The sequence below is a fragment of the Myotis myotis genome, unplaced genomic scaffold, assembly GCF_014108235.1.
Source record: "Myotis myotis isolate mMyoMyo1 unplaced genomic scaffold, mMyoMyo1.p scaffold_m19_p_2, whole genome shotgun sequence".
NCBI classification, from domain to species: domain Eukaryota; kingdom Metazoa; phylum Chordata; class Mammalia; order Chiroptera; family Vespertilionidae; genus Myotis; species Myotis myotis.
In genome coordinates, this window is record NW_023416324.1 from 164,957,604 (window position 1) to 164,977,095 (window position 19,492).

General features: G+C 50.3%; 1 protein-coding gene across 4 annotated transcripts in view; it reads left to right on the plus strand.

The window, feature by feature from the left end:
- Positions 1-17,504, plus strand: part of XXYLT1 (xyloside xylosyltransferase 1) — a 184,825-nt gene extending 167,321 nt beyond the window's left edge. Inside the window, exons 4-5 of one of the 4 annotated variants that reach the window (XM_036349273.1) lie at positions 209-605; positions 17,486-17,504. In XM_036349273.1, coding sequence (XP_036205166.1) covers positions 209-605 — 397 coding nt within the window. In that variant the 3' untranslated portion in view covers positions 17,486-17,504. Of the gene's footprint in view, positions 1-208; positions 2,745-17,485 lie in introns of those variants that run through there. The other 3 variants (XM_036349272.1, XR_004974017.1, XM_036349274.1) reach the window with 3 other exon arrangements.
- The last annotated feature ends 1,988 nt before the right edge of the window (positions 17,505-19,492 follow it).

Here is a 19,492-nt window from a genome sequence, read left to right on the forward strand (position 1 = left end):
GAGACTGGGTCCAGGTCCCAGCTCTGCCACTTGCCTGTGTCAGGGTACAGATTCCGAACCTCAGAGGGCCTCCGTTTTCATAGCTGGAGAACTGGGGGCTGAAACCCTATCTCCCGCCAGGGTGGTGGTGCAGACCCAGGGGAGCGGTGCTAGCAAACGGCTTCACCTGCACACACCGGACTAAGTCTGTTCTCTTTCCCCTTCCCAGGCACACATTCTGGCAGTTCCGCCATGAGAACCCCAAGACCCGGGTGGGGGGCCCGCCGCCTGAGGGGCTCCCTGGCTTCAACAGTGGGGTGATGCTGCTGAACCTGGAGGCCATGCGCCAGTCCCCGCTCTACGGCCGCCTGCTGGAGCCGGCTCAGGTGCAGCAGCTGGCCGACAAGTACCATTTCCGAGGCCACCTCGGGGACCAGGACTTCTTCACCATGATCGGCATGGAGCACCCCGAGCTCTTCCACGTGCTGGACTGCACCTGGAACCGGCAGCTCTGCACCTGGTGGAGGGACCACGGCTACAGTGACGTCTTCGAGGCCTACTTCCGGTGCGAGGGCCACGTCAGGATCTACCACGGGAACTGCAACACCCCTATCCCGGAGGTCTAGGTACATGCTCCCCCGCCTTGCTCTTCAGATCTGGGAGAAGGGGAGGAGCGGGTGCCTCTGGGACAGGCCCCGGGTGGTGTCTGAACCCCTTGAGAGACACTGCGGGGAGGTCCTCTGTGATCAGGTGCTGCACCTCTCCCACCCGTGGGCCACCGTCCTGAGGCCACCCAGTGAGAGTGGCCTGCACATTGCTGGTGCTTGGGGACTTTTCCCTCTGGGGGACAGGCATCAGGAAAGGCAAGCACGGAGACATCTTCCTGGGGGCTAGGAAGCCGGTGTTGGAAGAGAAGGAAGGGAAGAAAACTGTGACCTTTGCCTTCAACCCCCAGAGAATGGAAATCCTTTTAAGAACAGGCCTTTCTTAGACAAAATATAAATTGATTTTAAATTGACAGGCTTCCATTTTGAGAGAAAGAACAAACAGAACTTCTGCAGCTCCCAGTGAGCTCTGAGCCAGTGAGCCAGAGCGGGCCCGGATTTTAAGCATTCAAACGAAGGCGACCTCCCACATGTGCCCCCAGGAGGCTGCGCTCACGCCCAGGATGCTCATGTTGCCTGCTGCAGGGGTGAAGGCTGCCGCCGCCTCTTTGGAGAGGGCCTTCAGTGCCATCGGTGGCCCACATCCCAAAGCTGGTCTCCTTACATGGCCTTCGCAGCTCTCACCTCCCAGCTGCGTCACAGACCTCTCTGTATCCCCTATTCGGCTGGGCCAGCTCCAGGGGACGAGACTGTGCTCAGAAATCAAATCCGTCATCAAAGAACAGAGGGCGGCCACCCCCAAGGGCATGCAGTGGGGCTGGCTGGGCTGGGAAGACTCATTCCAACAAGGAGCCCAGCCGTGCTCGCGTGTGACCATGTGGCTCGGACGGGCTGGTGCTCTGAGGCCTGTAAGCATTCCAGTCTCTGTTTAGAAAACCCTCCTCCAGACTTTCTCACTGCACAGGTCAGACCTGCCCCTTAGAAGCATTCAGGCTGTTTTTAAAGTCCTTCTTTTAGTGAGTTCTCCTGCGGGTGAGCTGCACATGGGAAGCTCCTCCGGGCCCACTGCGCAGAGTCCAGCTGAAGTCCTTGGGGAAGACGTGTTGCTGGATTTTCATCTTATTTTATTTCAGTTTCATTTACTTTTTTATTTCCTTTCATCGTGAGTGAGAATAGCTAATAAATAATCTTCAAGAACACAGTTTATTTATGTTGTTTGTGCTGTGCTCACAGTTTTCCGTTACACGAAGGTCCTGTATCGAAATCGAGTCATCCGTGTGGCTCAGACTCCCTCTCTGCAGGACTGAGCTGAGTGAGAGGTCCCTGAGGGCTAAGGGAGAGCTTGTCTGGGAGACGGTGGGAGGGTGGCAGTGTTACGTCGAGAATCATTTTATTCTGGATGTTGGCAGGCCCTTCTGCTCCTGGGAACAAAAACAACCGCATCCTTTCTCATTCTCCTTCCCCCAAACTATCCCTTGACATCATCCCCTGACGAAGCGGAGCACATTTCTCTCCTAACTCAGCTCCGACAGAATCGGTCTGTTCCCCGAGGTGCTTGGTTTCCTATTTATAGCGTTCAGTCATCGAATGCCTGCCGTGTACCAAGCATTGCATTGGGGATTTATATACACCATCAATAATACTCATGAGTACCTCACGAAGGTAATTAAAATTCTAAATTTACTGTGAGAAAATAATGAGTGCTGTGGACAGAGAGTCATTGTCACAGCTTTTTTCTATATTAGAAAAAAATGGGACCAAGTTAAAATGTTGACTGGGGAGGAGATAAATAATGTATGTTACATCCATATAATGGAATACTTAGGCATTAAAAATCATATTTTTGAAGAGTAATGTACTGGAAAATGTTTACAATATGCTATTAAGTAAAGAATAGAAAATACAGATGATATGTACAATATGTTCCTAATTTTATTTTTAAAATTACATGTGTGTATGTGTGTGTATGTAAAAAGAGAGCCGATTCTGCTTTATTTTATTAGTTAAACTCTTAAAAAACCATGTGTTTCAAATACCATAGTTTTAAAAAAGCCCAATTATCTCAATGGGAAAAAAAGTGGACAAAATGCTAGAGCATTAGACTCACAATAACAAAGGTATTTTTCCTGAAATAATTTCAAGAATTAAAGTGTTTCTATAGCTCTGAGTGTCGTTTATTGCAAGGGAAAAACAATAGACTAGTTGATCTAAATGGGCAAAAGCCCAATAAGTTTTCCGTATTTGTTTTTGAGATCACCAACTCAGGAGCTTTCCCCTCCTCTGTCGCCAGTGGGCTTGACCTTACAACTTCATGGTAAGCAACACAGCCGCCCCACAGGAAACCCAGTCAGACCAGCAAAGCCGCCGTGTGCGCCTGTGTTTTCGCGAGCAGCCTTCCGGCAGATCCTGGCAGGCTGGTTCCTGATCGGATCCTGTTACAGGCAGGGCAGCACACGCATACTCACTGCGCTGTGTTTAATTTGTCTCATAAAAATGTCACTGTAGCGCATATGCCTGCAGCAGTCAGAAAAGAGAACATTTCTGGGTAGTGGGATTAAGGTGCTTTTTATCTTCATCTGTACTTACTTCTGTATTTCCCATAGTGAAATTAATTACTTTTATAATAAAAAAAATACATGCTATAAAATGTTAGTCACCCACCTTTCCCCCATTTACAGGTAAGAACACTCTGGCTATGTTACAGCTTGTGGTTGGCATGGTTACCACCACCCATGAGAAAACAGAATCCCAGCTAAGTAGGCTCTGGGTTTCCAGCCTTCCCTATGGATGCCCCAATTCTCTAAGTACAGGTGACCCATAATAGCATTTCCAGACTCTGCTCTCACTTCTGATACCATCATCTTTTGTGTGTACACCAATAATGATGGCCTTTGGAGAGCTCGTGGCTTGTGGATGGGATTCATTCTTGAATAGTTGTCAAAACCAAACTACAGCATCCCCTGCAGTAGCATCTCATCAAGCCAGGGGTGGCGTGCTGGCTCAGCGGGCCCCCACCTAGAGTGCCAGGCGTTTGTGGGTTAAGGGAGCAAGTGCAGCTGTGACTCAGCATCTGCTTAAATGAAAGGCCAAACTTCTGCTCATTCTAACACCGCCTGGCCTCCTGGCTGACCTCAGCAAGGGAGGCCCAGAGACGGGGCTGAACGTAGAGTATGGCAGGACCAGCAGAGTTTTCTGAGAAGGCAAGGTGGTGTGGTAGAGAGACCCTCGCACCTAAGACAGAGGCCTGGCTTTGAGTTCACCTTCTGCCCTCACTCCTTGGACAACCTCGGTCAAGCAAGGTCACCTCGTGCCCCATTTATGGACATTAGTAAGGACTCCCTCAAAGGAGTGTTGGAAACTAACCAGAAAACAGAGTGTAAGGGCTTGGGAGTTTATTGGGGTAACGTAGCTTAATAACATTATGTAAGTGTAAAGTGTACATTCTCTGATACATCACCTGTAGCCTCTGTTGTGTGCTTCCACCCAAAGTCTGGTCTCCTTCCATCACCACATATCTGACCCCCTTTACTCTCTTCATCCTCCCCGCCCCACCCCCCTCCCTTCTGGTAACCACCATCCTGCTGTCTGTGTCTATGAGTGTGTTCAAAGCATTCTTTTAAAATAATAAATGACAGCCATTTGGGCACATGAACTGTTGGTGACATCTCCCTAGACCCAGGCACTTGCTTGTAGGCTGCCCTGCCTTGTGGTTATCTGCACATTGACCTCGCCATCTACATGGTTTGTGAGCCCCTTGAGGACGGAGACCTTGCAGTGTCACCTCGGCATGGCCCCCAGCTCCTGCTCAGGCCTGGCACAGTTCAGGGAGCAAGTGCAGCAGAGATTTAGCAAGGGGAGCAATGTTCCCTGGGTGCTCGTGCTGGTCTGCTGTGTGATATGGGATGTGGGTGAAGCCAGAGGCCCCAATACTTCCCTCCCACCTTCTCTCTCCACTTCCTCCGCACCTTTTTTAATAACCTCAGGCATAGAGGGTTGAGTACCCCTCCTCAATCCATGACCCATCCACCCCTGCTTCCCATTAGGCCCCTCTCGCATTTTATTTATTCACTAGAGGCCCGGTGCACGAAATCTGTGCATGGGAAGGGTCCCTAGGCCTGGCCAGCGATCAAGGCCCATCTGTGGGGCGATGGGCAGGGTGATTGTGGGTCCCCACTTGCACCCGCCTTGGCTGGCCTGGCGCCGCCTACTCAATGGCCCTGCCTACCGCCACCACTGCTAGTCAGGGCCTGCGGGCTGGGGGCAGCTCCTGCGTTGAGTGTCTACCCCAGGAGTGGGCAAACTTTTTGACTCGAGGGCCACAATGGGTTCTTAAATTGGACCAGAGGGCCGGAACAAAAGCATGGATGGAGTGTTTGTGTGAACTAATATAAATTCAAAGTAAACATCATTACATAAAAGGGTATGGTCTTTTTTTTTTTTTTAGTTTTATTCATTTCAAACGGGCCGGATCCGGCCCGCGGGCCGTAGTTTGCCCACGGCTGGTCTACCCCCTGGTGGTCAGTGCATGTCATAGCGACCGGTCATTTGGCCATTCAGTCGATTTGCATATTAGGGTTTTATATAGATAGATTCCCATTCACCACCATATCCCACTCCCATCTCCCAATGCACAGTCATTCTAATCTGCTTACTTGTTAACTTTCTGTGTTCTTTCAAAATGAGATTGTGTTTGTATGTGTTTTAGTTGGGGTAACTCTTAGAGTTTCTCCTTCTTTCATTCGGCGCTGTGTTGCTGAGGTTCCTCCCCTTGATTGTTGCTGCTGCCCTTACTCTGTGGTGTGCTCCTGCCACAGTCCGCCTGCCCTCATCCACACTGATGGAAACACATATAACCTGTCACCTACTCACCCCACCCCCCACCCCCACCAAGTGACCCTGCCATGGACAGCCTTGCCCCGGGTCCTTGTGGACCTGCTCAGAGTGTCCTTGTGTTGTTAATCCAGGAATTAAACTGCTGGGTGTAAGACGTGCAGATACCTGCACTTCTACCTAAGTGTTGCCAGTTGCTCCTCAGGGCGGTCGCCCTCTCCCCACTTTCACCGGCATGAGCCCTCACTTTCACTGCATGACTGTGCTCAGGTTCACACGTGTCTGTGCATTGACACACATGTGGTCCTATGATCATTATGGAGTCCTCCAAAACGTGTGGCCAGAGTTAGAGCTGCTCTGTGTGTGGTAACACGTTGCCTTGGAAAGAGGCTGGGGCCCTGGGTTCTGGTCCTGACCTCACTATGACCTTGGCCAGAGGGCCCAGTTCTGTGAAAATGGGAGAGTTCTGGTTCCTGGCCTTGCCGCCCTGGGGCAGCTGTGATAGTGGGTAAGATAACTCACAGGAAAGGACTTCCAAGGCCCTAGCTCCCATGCACTGCCGCCCATCCCCACTGCCACAAGTGCTGTCAGCTCCCAGCTTCCTCCACAGAAGCTCTGCCACCAGCCCCAGCCCTGCCCAGGGGCATGTCCTAGCCATCTGGCCCCACACCCGAGCTGCCCCCAGGGTAGAACCCCGTGTATCCCCATTAGGGCATCCTGCCCTCTCTCAGGAAGGCCACCTCTCTCACACCCAGGCCACCAACCCTCTGACTCAGCCAGCCAGAACCTGGCACTTTCCAGAGCACAAAATGCCTTACACAAGGTGCAAGGCCATGACCGAGTTTCTGCAGAATGTCCATGCTCGCAGGGCATGCTGTCAGGGGCGTAGCAATCTGTTCGAGCAGCAGTCTGAGCCAGAAAGTGGCAGAAATGTCAATAACCTCCCAAGGCTACGTGAACACGCTTTGAAACATGTAAGTCCTTGTTCACAGCCATGGGCAGGTAGCTTCGTGGCAAACTTGGGTCCATCTCATCCTGTGCCACCTTTCAGGAGAACCAACCTTGCCTCTAAGCCTGAAGCCATGCCAGCCCTCCCTGCAGGCATCCCTTCTGGGTGCCTCTGTGGTCTCTCCCCACCTGCCTGCCTTCCTTGGCCCAGGAGGGAGGAGTGCCAGGGCCTGCTCCAAGGAGAGCCAGAGTGAGGCTTCCAGAGCCTGCGGGCCCGTGGAGGTGGGAGGAAGTATAAGAGATGGTGACCCTTGTGGCCTGGGTTATGGATGGGATCACCTTTTCTCTTTCTCAAGAAAGACAAATACAGATTGGCCTGGCTCTTTTACTAAGTTTGACTGCAGGGCTGCAGATCATTCGTTGGATGCCACAAAAACCTGAGACTGGAGGGGCCAGGGGTTTGCTGCACAGACACCACTGCAATCCTTCTGCCTCATCTGTCATCCGACGCGTGTCTTCTGTGCGCTCCGTGAAGGCAGGAGCTCTGGCCCCTGTGTGCTCCCAGCACCTGACGGCGCCTGGCAGGCAGTAGTCTCATGACATCTTTGTGGTTTGCACGAATACAGGAACCCCCTTATCCATGGGGGATGCCTCCCAAGACACCCAGTCAATGCTGAAACCACAGATAGCACCGAACCCGATTATGTTATGCTTTTTTCCTGTACATACATACCTGTGATAAAGTTTAACTTACAAATTAGGCACAGTAAGAGATTGACAATAATAACCAATAATAAAATAGAACAAATATAGCAATATACAGTAATATAAGTTATGTGAATGTGGTCTCTCTCATTCACTCTCTCAAAATATCTTACTGTATTGTCCCTACAGCATGGATATGCTGAACAAAGGGATGATTCACATCCTGGGCAGTTCCGTGAAAGATTTCATCATCCTACTCAGAGTGGCGCACAATTTAAAGCTTATGAATTGTTTATTTCTGGAACTTTCCATTTAATATCTTCAGAAACCTTGGAAAGTGAAACTGCAGAAAAGGGAGGCCTGTACATCATGCCATTGGGACTATTGTAAATGAAAACCGTGCCCTCGCCTTCCGCAGAGAAGTGGTACCAGTGGATTGGGGGAGCAAGAGGGAGGAGTGGAGACATGCCAAGAGGTACCCCTCCCCCCACAGCACCCCAGTAAGGGCCACCGGAGGAAGGATGGGAGAGCACCGGGCAAAGAGGAGGACTTTGCATCAGGGCAGATTTGGAGACAATGGGTGGAGGCAGGAATGCTCCCTATGTCCCCGTTGAATGAATTCCCTATGTTCACATTCATCCTCTCATCAAGCTCAGTGAATTCCTGGGACTTGAAAAGATTTACTCTCTGTACCCGAGAGGTGGAGTTATTGCCTTACAAGTGCCTAACTTGCAATTGTTTTGCCCATAAAATTCCCAGAGGATTTCCTCAAATGTTCTGTCTGCCCTGTGGGACTCAGGTGGATGATCCTGAAGAGCAGGTAGAGTGGGAAAGATGCTTAGACAGGTAGTGAGCTCCCCGCCACTGGAGGTATGCCAGCAGGGACCGTGCAACCTCTGTGAGAGGACACGAGATGAAAGCTGAGCAACAGGTAGAAGCTAGGATGACCTAACCCTGATGAAGGAGATTCTGGATTTCCGAGCCCATTTGCTGCCCTTTTCTCCAAAGCTAACCCCGCTGGAGAAGATTCACTCTCTATACCTGAGCGTTTTCAGGTTCCATTTCCAGAGGCTCTGCCTGCTGCTGGCGGGGAGACTCCTCTCTAAGCAAGTGCAGGATCATCCCCCTTCCGTGAGATAATCTCTGTGTCCTATAAGAAGTCCTACAGAGGCCACCCTGAGTGCCCTGAGGCAGGAGGACACACAGCGGGAGACGGCTTGGGGAGGGGCACCGGGCGGGGTCTGGCTGGAAAGGAGGCATGAAGTGGCTGATGGAAGCCACACTGCAGTAGAGACTCAGTCCCCGTGCTGGTCAGTTCCCAGCTCTAACCACACGCAAGGGCCAAAACCCTGAGGAGGGAGGGGGTTGACAAAAGGAGCATTAGAAAGCAAAAGACAATATCTTTGTTAAAAAAAAAAAAAATTGTCGCTGACATTTAAAAAAAGAAGGTTAATGACCTCAGCAAAATGGAGAAGGAACTATCCTGACCCCACTAAGACACTGACCAGTGCCAGGGGTGCTGGCTGTGCTTTCTTTTTCTTTAAAAGAGAAGAGAAAGGTCATCAATAAATGCCGCAGCGCTTGACTACACTTGAGTGCATGCAGCCCACCCAGTCCTGGGTCACCTGTGACCCCGCGTTGGCCTGCGCCCTCTCTGGGTTCAGCTCGCAGAGCCTGGGCTGCCTGACTCCCTGCTGGTCAACACAGGAGCCCTGCGGGCCACGGGCTTGGGGTGTTTAAGGGCTATAGCCGCGCTCCCCAGCTGCTTCTTGCTGTACAAAAGGCGGTGTGTTCTTTCACTCTAAAATACGGGTGTTAAACCCAGTTATCGTCATCCCCCCTCAGTCCTCCTTTCACTTCAGCTCCTCTCGGGGTAAGTGGGGGTGGGGTTGGGTGGAGGTAAGGGAAGTAGTGAAACGGAATCAATGCTGTTGGCATTTAGAGGACTTCATGGTTCATAAATAAGCACTCATGAGGGTCTTCACTTTCACCACCTCATTTAGGCTTAGCAGTGTGTGTGCACCCCGCCCCCTACCCCGAAGGAAAGGAAAGGATTATTGTTCCCATTGTACATATAGGGTAAACTGAGGCTCAGAGAGATGAAGTTATTGGCTTAAATTTGCCTAACTTGCAAATGGTAGCACTGGTACTAGAGCAAAGGGCTTCTGGCTCCCAGCTATTCTATCATTCAGCAAGTCTTAACTAGGCTCCCACTGTGTACCAAGCCCTGCTCTAGGCACGGAGATACAGCAGTGGACAAATGAATTAGCAAGATCATCTTACACAGCAGCAGGGGGTATGAGAGCCGTTTGGTAGGCGGTTCCTGGAGTGGGAGGTGCTACTTTAGAATGGATGGCAGGGAAGGTCTCTGAATAGGCGACCTTGGAGCGAGGACCTGAACAGTGAGAGGGAGGCAGCCATGTGAAGTCTGGGGGAAGAGGATTTCAGGCAGAACAGCAAGAGCAAAGGCACCAAGAGAGGAAAAGGCTGGACTCTTAGGACTGTGGGAAGGCCAGTGTGGCTGAGGACAAACGGGAGGGTGAGGGAGGAGGTGGGAGGAGGGGCCAGGTCGTGCAGGGTTCCATCCTCCACAGCAAGGAGTGAGGCCTTATCCTAAGTGTGATGGAGAATTTGAAGCAGGGAAGTGACATGATCTGGTCATTGTTGGTGTAGAGTGTGAGGAGGAAGACCAGTAGGAGGTGATATAATGATTTAGGAAAAAGGTGATGGTGGCTTGGGCTGGTGACTGATTAAGGTGCAACGAGAAGTGAAAAAGCAGGATATATTTTATTTTTTAAATATATTTTTATTGATTTCAGAGAGGAAGGGAGAGGGAGAGAGAGATAGAAACATCGATGATGAGAATCATTGGTCAGCTGCCTCCGGCAAGCCCCTTACTGAGGATCAAGCCCGAAACCCAGGCATGTGCCCTTGAACAGAATCGAACCCGGGACCCTTCAGTACGCAGGCCGATGCTCTATCCACTCATCCAAACCAGCTAGGGCAAAGCAGGATATATTTTAAAGGGGGAGCATCCAGGCCTTGCTGAGGATAGGGCTGGAGGAGGCTGGAGATGAGTAAAATAAGGAGATCAAGGCTCTCTCCTTTGCTTTCTACTCGAGTAATTTGGTGGGTGCCTTCCTGAAGATTGGGAAGACTTGGAGAGAAGCAATGTTTTTAGGGGAGTGGAATAAATCATGTCCTGTTGAGGACAAATTAGAGATGTCCATTAAACAGCCAGGTCTAGATCTCAACCATGCTGTTGGAGTTGAGGGGAGAGGTGGGTTATGGGCTATAGATCTTAGAGTCACATTTATGGCTTCAAGATGGCTAAGTGAGGCCAAACCGGTTTGGCTCAGTGGATAGAGCGTCGACCTGCGGACTGAGAGGTTCCGGGTTCGATTCCGGTCAAGGGCATGTACCTTGGTTGTGGGCACATCCCCAGTGGGAGGTGTGCAGGAGGCGGCTGGTCGATGTTTCTCTCTCATCAATGTTTCTAGCTCTCTATCCCTCTCCCTTCCTCTCTGTAAAAAATCAATAAAATATATTTAAAAAAAGATGGCTAAGTGAGGACATACTGCCTCCCCTTCTTTTCTTGAAAATCACCCCCAAACCGTCAGAGAACAAAAATGGAAAGTAAAACTCCGGGTCTGATGAAGTGAGGAGATAGATGTCTATAACCTACACCACAGCATGTGAAGATGGGAGGAAAACTGAGGAATGGCAAATGACTCCGCAGAGAGGAGAGAGCCCCAGTCAAATGCCTGTAGGCAGAGGGGGTGGCAGGAAGTGGGCTGGTCCACCTCGCAGGACCCTCCGCCCCGTCCCCCGCTCCCCTCCCCCCCCTCCCCGTGAGGAACAGGAGGGGGCACTCAATAGGATAGGGGAGAGTGAGGCCAGGGGAATGGGGACGGGAAAACAGGGAAGGGACTTTGAAAATCTGTGTAAGGAGAAGTAGTCCCCACCCAGATCACACCGGTGAGTACCCTTTCTCCAATCCTGCAGGGGCCTGGAACTTTTTTAATTCTCTGGATAAAATGAACCAGGAAGGCCTGAGAGTGGGGAGGGCAGTGATGAGGCTCTGACCAAAAAGAACAGACTAAGCAAGAATTTGCACCATGATAGGTGGCCCTGCCCCAGGCTCCAGAACCAGCAGCCACACTTCTTTCCCCGAGGCCGGCGTTTGGAGAAGGTTTGGAGAAGGGACCTCTATTCTCTGGAGAAACTGAACTGCCCAGAAATCCCTGGGGCTACTGACATTTGGGGGCCCTCAAGGAAAATACCACAGACCACCTGATCACCTCACCAGGAAGCTCACCAGTCTCTGGTTTTCTGTAGCATTTGGACACAAAGTCACAGCCAAGTTTCCTCAAATACGTGAGGATAGCCTCACCCACACAAGTCAGAGATCAAAACAATTAAAAAAAAAGGCACCCAAGAGAAGCAGATGTAATACCCAGAGATGAAGAAAATGTCAAAATAAATTATAATACCCCCAGAAAGATGAGATGGAACTGCATCCACGAAACACAAATTAAAGCCATAAAAAAGGGACAGCCAGAGATCATAAAATGTTCTTAGAAATTACAAATGATAGCTGAAATAAAAATTTAACACCAGGTTTGGATGATAAATCTGGAGAAACCTCCAGAAAGTAGAGGAAAAAAGAGAAAGGTGGAAAACAGGAAAGAAAAGGTTTTTAAAAATCAAGTCATTTCAAAAGGTCCAATAGTTCTAGAAAGAGAAACCAGAAAAAGTACTAGGGAGGTTGTAAGCAAAGGATACTAGAAGAAACCAAAGAAAAGATAAGAACTAATGTACGTTCAGTTCTCAGAACTGGAGGACCTAGTGCCCGGTCCGATGAATGCAAGGCCTATATCCCCGCAATCCACATGAAATTGAAGGCCGACAGAGGTAAAGAGAAAATCCTAACAGCTTCCAGTCAAGTGTGCGGATAAAATAGAGACATTGCCAGACACACACAATCTCAGAACCTGTGCTCCCCAAGCCTCTTGTCTCAGGAAGCTTTTGGAGGAAAACCACAGGGAAGGAGTGAACCAAGAAAGGACACTGCAGGGGATCCAGGCAGCGGGGAAGGGGAGATCTGATCAGACCCAGGCTGCCCGGACGCCAGCCCCACGGCAAGCCTGGAGAACAGCAGTGCCGCTGGGAGCAGGAGCTCAGAGGGGCCTGGAGAGAAAACGGAACAGATAAAGCCAGTGACACATTTGACCAAAAAATTACATTGACAGGCCTTAGGGGGTGTAGGAAGATCTAACCACATAGGAAAAGAAAACAGTAGCTTTGTTCCTGTAGTGAGTCATTTTCATTTGATGGAAGAAGACACATTTACTTGGCCCATCGGTGAGTAATACTATCATAATCATGTCAATAAAATGCTACTACAGATTTTAAAAACTTCACATGTAAGGAGGGAGGGAAAGGGCTGTAAAATATCTGAAATCATTATTTACTATATTAAGAAGAGAATATATAAAATTGAGCATCCGTGGCTAGCAAGATGTGCATAATGTTTGGAAATATGGAGGTAATCCTGGAAGGAGACGACAGTTTTGGAAGAGACTGTTTCTGAAGAAATATGAGGAAGGGGAGAGAAGGTACTGCTGGCTTTTAAAAAATAGGCTTGTGGCACTGTTAGACTTTTAAAAAAACTTCTCATGCAACGCCTTGACAACATAAGGCATCACTGGCGAATAGAGGGTATTTAATGTCTCAGGACTGATTGAAGTCCATAGGAAGAGTGTAAATAGCGACTGTAAATTAGCGGCAAGGGACTGGTCTCCCCAGTATAGATTTAAAAGATTTGGCTGTTACATCACTTGTGATCACCTGTTATTGCCGCCCCCAGGGGAGAACAGCTTTCTCCTAGGTGCCCAGATGGCCTTTGTGCTGGGCTGGCTCCGACTGGCTTGCAGGAACTGAATGCTGATGTCAGGCATTGTGCTACCTGGTTGTTAAATGCATTCATCCTTCAAAACTATATAAACTTTCAATTACATAAATTATCTAAGTACAAAAATAACAAATACTCAAAATTCATCACCTCCTAATTATTTTACTACATTTTGTAATTATGTTCTGAGTGTATCTGTATCTGTATGGTGGAAATACTATCTAAAAGCATATCCTGTGCATCTTTTCCCAAGTCCGCATAGATGGCATCATTTGGGTAGCTTGAATTCAATCATGGTGGGAATATTTACACCACAGAAATTGGCTAACGCCACAAATCAGGGATTCTCTCCCCAGATCGCCATTGGTTTAACATATACCAGCTTACCCAATTCTTTGCATTTTCTCTTGGATATATGGATGGATGGATGGGTGGATGGCTGGTTGGTTGGTTATGTGGATGGATGGGTGGATGGATGGATGGATGGATGGGTGGATGGAAGGATGGATGCATGGATAATTGGCTGTATGTTTGCAATCCCCCTCCTTTCCTGACAGTTCCAGGAGCCTAAAGGCTGTGTTATTAGTGTGTGAACAGCAGAGCAGTATGAGGAAGCCTGACTCCAGCCTGCACTAGGGTTGGCTGGGCCAGCTGAGGAGGGCAGCAAGGAGAGGCAAAGGGTCCATCCAGCAGCCTAGGAGTTCGTGCTGTCCCAGAGGCCCTGCTTATGTCAAAAAGATGGGCAGGCAGGTCAAGGCATGGAACCGGACAACCTCACCACTCACACAAGGGAATACTACTCAGTTGTAAAAAAGAAGGAAATCTTACCTTTTGCGACAGCATGGATGGATGTGGAGAATATTATTCTAAGCAAAATAAGCCAGCCAGAGAAAGACAAATACCGTATAATTTCACTTATATATGGAATCTAATGAACAAAATAAATCAATAAACAAAATAGAAACAGACTGACAGCTATCAGAGGGGAGGTGGGGTAGGGGAGCTGGGTAAAAAAGGTAGAGGGATTAAGCACAAATAAAAACAGCAGACACAGACTACAGTATGGGGATTATCCGAGGAAAAATGGGTGGGGGAGGTGGAGGAGGGTAAATGGTGATGGAAGGAGACCTGACTTTGGGCGGTGAACAGATGATGTATTATAGAATTGTACACTTGAAACCTTTATAATTTTATTAACCGATGTCGCCCCCAATAAATTCAATAAACATTTAAAAAATAATAATGCTGGCCTGCATCTCCTGACCCACATCTGTGAGGTCCAGTATCTCTAAGACGTCTGCCAGTTCCCAGGGCTTGCATTGTCACGGGTGCCAGTGTGAGGCCTCCTCCTTGAACTCACCACCTCCCTCGCCTGCCACCTCCTGGGCCCACTGTTCTGTAGAAGGCCCACAGTCCTGATTCTTCAGATTAGATTCATGTTGGGATTTGGGTGATATGCTGATGTGTTCTCACCTTGGCGTCAGCCCGGGAGGCAGGTGGCAGGAGCTGGTTTCACTGTGGGTGGTGCTGGTTTTAATAACTTGGCTAAGGTGGATCAGCCAAATCTCTCTAACAGAAAGGTGTCTTTTCCCCTTTGTAAATAAAAATCAACCTCTGGGGTGATACTTGGGGGCTTTGTGCATATCCCGCTCACCAATAGCCTTGCACGCAGTGGTTTTAGCATCCGATGATTTGCCAATTATTATCTCAGTGTTTGCCAGATGGTGATTTGCTAATTCTAACTCCTCCTGGATTTATCAGCAGGCAGGCATTCCACTGTAAGAACAGTGGCTCTATACCCAAGCTGCGTATTTGAATAACCTAGGAACTTCCAAAACTGATCAGGGACCCTCCTCCCCAAATTCTGATTTACTTGGTTCTGGAGGAGCTTCAGCATCAGTATTTATTTGAAGCTCCCAGGTTATTGTGTAGTCAGGGCTGAGAACCTGCTCTGAGTGCTGGGGAGCCATGGGAGGGTTGGATGCAGAGGAGTGAGGACTCCATTGGAGTTTCTGAAAGTCCCTCTGGCTGCAGAGGAAATGACATTTCCAAGTGGGGGCAGGGCTGGGGCAGGGAACTTAGCACAGTAAGAATGTTGTTGCGCTAATCCTGCTGAAACACCATGAAGGGGAAATCTAAGGGATAAAGGTCACGTTCAAAGGCATGTATTTGATGCTGTAGTGCTGGTTGTGGGCTGAAATTAATAAAACACGGATGAACAATCTCTTTCATATAGGTGGCATGACCCAGTGTTTCAAGCTTCATCACACCCTTCAGAACTCACAAGTATAAACTGTGGGGAGAGCAGAGAAGGATGCCAGAGTGGGGTCCGAATTCCCAGGTTGCATCTGTGCATGGACGTGGGAGCCTGGTGCAGACACTGCCCTTCCTCCGTTGTTAACGTGCAGAAGTGACTGCAGTCCTGGTTTTGCTATTGCCTTCTCCGTGTGTCCGTGGGCAGGTCCCCTCCCCTCTGTGGGCCTCCATGTCCTCACTTTCTCCAGGCCCTTCAGGCTGCAGAACTCCATGGCCCTGGGGTTATTTGTGGGAACCAGGCTCCCATTCAAAGGGCAGTGCTGGCTTGGGCTCAGTCTACTACTAACTTCTCCTCTCCCCTGTGGCCTGATTTTGGGGGACAGCAGGGAGCCCCATGGTTTTGCAGGCTGGTGAACAGATGAGGTTAACCACTCTCTTTAGATTTATCCACTTCAAGGTTCCCCCCAATAAATTGCAGGCAATGGAATGAGGGACAACTGTACTATAGCTCTGGTGCTATGTGACCTTGGGCAAGTCACTTCACCTCTCTGGGCTTCAGGTTCCTCATCTGTTGACAGAGGGTACTGTAGCATCTTGATTGACGTCAGGCTTTAAGGGGCAATGCCTGCCTTGGTCCTCAGAGAACTGTTGGGCAGATCGAACTTGATGGCCGTTGAATCCAGTGAAGAGCCAGCGGTTGAATGTGGGGAATGAGGTCCGTTATTTCCATCAGGAGGTCGAGTCCTTAGGCCCGCCCCTCCCCACAGGAGCATAGCAAATCTGGGGCAGTGGTTTTTCTTCAGAGCCGGGTGCCGAGGTTTCATTTGATTTCTCCTTCAGCTCTCCATCCCCATCGAAAGAAGAAATTTCCTGCCCCTCAAACTTGAGGGAGTGCTGTGAGATTCAGTGAAGTAATACTTGAAAAAAAACCAGGCTGGCTATGAAACCAGCTCCTCCCTTTCCCTTCCTGGGGCTCCTCTGTCCGCATCCCAAAGGGAAAGCTGGATGGGAATGTTCGCTGAGCCCCCAGCTTCAGTGGCCCCTCCTGTGTAGGGTCCCCTCCACACTCTGCTCTTGCAGCTGCAGCTCTGGGTCCCTCGCACTTTGTTGCAGAGTCTCTGGACACACACTGCCCAGCCTGGCCCTCTGGCCCTCTGCCGGCCAAGGGTTCACCTGAAGGGACCACGCTCTTCCTTCCCTGGTAGCTTTTCTCCCTCATTGGAGACTGTCAGGCAGAGAAATGCAGTTTAGAAGAAATCAATATTCTCAGACGGAAAAGAACTTCCTGCATTTACAGCCAGTCAACTTGGCACCAATTACATAGCACCTGGCGTGAGTGGGTCACCAAGCCGGGGAAGGAATCAGAGTTGAATCAGCCCCTGCTGGGTCACAGAGAAGCTCACAGGCCCGTGGGGAGGTGGACACAGGCATTAATATTAAAGCTAAAGAGTGTTGCCAAACCAGAAACCATTTAGGCCTCTGAGCCGCCACTTCCTCACCTGTGGGATGCTGGCAGTAATACCTACCGAGGGCTGTTCAGCAGGAAACATGATATGAATAAAATAATGCCCGTGCAAGGGCTTTGCAGGCAGCAACACACTGTGTGTGCTTTCCTACACATATGACCATGTTTTATAATGGTGGTGTGGGTGGAGGAGGGGCAGTGCTGACTGGGAAGCTCTGGGCATGTTTCTTGAAGGAGGTAGGATTTACGCCTTGAAAAATGGTGCAATATTTAGTAGTAAGTTTGACTATTAGTACCAGAGAAATCCAAATTAGCAACTGGCTTAAACAAAATTTAAGGCTGTTTCTTTCCATAGAAATATCCAGAGGTAGCCAAGGGCCAATATGCCAGCTCCACGGGGTCAAGGATCCACAGGGTCCTGTCTTGCTGCTTTTCTATATAGAGCTTCAGCCCCAAGATTACCTCATGGTCCAGAATGGCCGCTCCAGTTCCAGCCATTGCATCCACATTCCAGAGACCAGGGAGGAGAGAAAGGGAAGGAAAAAGGCATATTCCTCCCCTTTAAGAAAATGTCCCTGAAGTGGCACTTACTTATTGACTAGGTCTTAGTTACGTGGCCATATCTTCTTCAAGAAATGGTGGGAAGTGTAGTCTTTATTCTGAGTGGCCATATTGTTCTCAAATAGTCCATGGAACAGGAAGGAACAAATATTGGGACCCACAAGGCATAGTTGTCACAGCTGGGCAGGCCTTTGGCATTCTTTTTTTTTTTTTTGCTTTAAGGAGACCTCTTTCAGCCCCTCCCATCTGCTATGCAGAAGAATGAACCAGCAGAGGGCTGGCCGCTGGTCCTGGATTCTGACTGCCCTGGGAAAGCACATCAAGGCAGACCGTTTCAGCTCTCGAGCCCTGCCAGGAACGGAGCGTTATAGCGTGGGTTTGTGCGCTGGTGTCTGAACTGCCTTGGAGGCATGAACTCATTGACCTGAAGAATTTCCCCAGGACAGCAGGGGTCCTCTCTCTCTGAGGCTTCTCTGAGGCCCAAGCAGGAAGGCTGTCTCAGAAGTTGCTGGACACTCTCCCTTCCTCTCCTCAGTGCTGGGGCTGGACAGTCTGTCTCCGGGACCCACCTCCACTTTCTCCACGGGGACAGATGTGGCCTGACCAGCCTGGGCCTCGGCCTGGACAGGAGGGAGCCTGGGAGGAGCTGGCGGCATTGGAAGAGGACTGTGTCTGGAGGGGTTCCACTTGCTGCCTCCCTCAGGCGTCCAGGCTTCAGGAACATGGGGTGTCCTGTGAGCCTCTTGGCCTTTATCCCCCGTACCCACCACTGCGTGGCTCCTTACAAAGGCCTGCTCACCCAGCTCAGGGCTCTGCCCGGGCCCCGCACCTGCCTGGCCCCGTCCTTCCATAACCAGGTGAGCGAGCCCACCACACCTTTGCTCACACTGATCCCTGCCTGGAAGCCCTCCCGCCCCTGCCTTTCGACATCCAGCCCCTCCTCCAAGTCCCCCTGTGCCCTCTTTCTTCAGTTCCCTGCTTCCACCCCACTTGGCTGTGACTCCCCCACACCTCAGAACCCCCTTTGCACTCAGCACACCCCTCTCCTAATGGGACCACTTTTGGTCCTGGGTGTAGGTTTTTGGCACCTGCCCTAAGTTCTGCCCTAGACTGGGACCCTTGAGGTATAGGGGCCATCTCTATTTTTTTTACCCAAATAAGGACCTGGCCTCACAGGGGCTCAGCAGGTGTGAGCTGAAGGGTCGCTGGGGAACGCCTCTCCATTGCCCACTGAATGCGCAGAAGCCAAAGTGTCTGCTCAGGGCAGCATGGTGCCAGGCCCTGGAGCTCGTAGGAACTCAGTGGTGAGTGGATGACTTAATAGACGTGGTGGGTGCTCTCAGCGCTATTTAGGGCGTGGTTTGCATGGGACACACACTCTGAGTGCCACACAGCCTGGTTTCAAGTGAGCTCATGGGAATAAGCTGTCTTCGGTGACCTTGGGGACTCGCTGCCTTTCCGCACGCCAGGCCAGGAGCCCTGTCTGAGGACGACAAGATGGCAAGAACATAAGCTCTTGTGAAGTGGGAAGAAGTGCATGTAAAATGCAGAGTTTTCAGTCTTTAAACTATAAAGTCCTGGAAGTCATGTTCCCACTCCTGCACCAGGGTAACACTGGGAACTCCACTGTGGCTGCCATTGCCAATGTCTATTTCACTGCGTCCTAACCTCACTTCTCTGAACCTCGAAGGTCAATATCACAGCGCTTTCTGGATCAGCAATAAAATGATCGATCCTTAGATCCAATTAGCCAAGGCCCTGCTCTGAGGATGTGGCAAGGACCGCGTCACTCTCCCCTTCCCTTACCAGCCGCATCAATCTCTAGGCAATTGGCCCCGCCTGGTGCTGTTTAACCTGCCAGGTATGCTGCCCCAGCCTGCGGGGCAAGCCCTGGCTCCTGCTCGTCCTCTGCTGACCCTCAGTTCTTCTCCCAGCTCTGCTGAGGCTGAACTGCGCCAGTTCAACACTTCGCTTTAGGGAAGAAAGTGTGTCCAGGACTTTCTACCCTCCTACCCTGTTCTTAGAGAAGAAATTCAGGGCTGGCCCTAGCCTGTTTGGCTCAGCGGATAGAGTGTCAGCCTGCAGATGGAAGGGTCCTGGGTTCGATTCTGGTCCAGGGCACATACCTTGGTTGCAGGCCCCCGCTCCCCACCCCGCAATCCAGCCTGGTCGGGGCTCATGCAGGAAGCAACCAATCGATGTGCTTCTCCCACATCGATATTTCTCTCT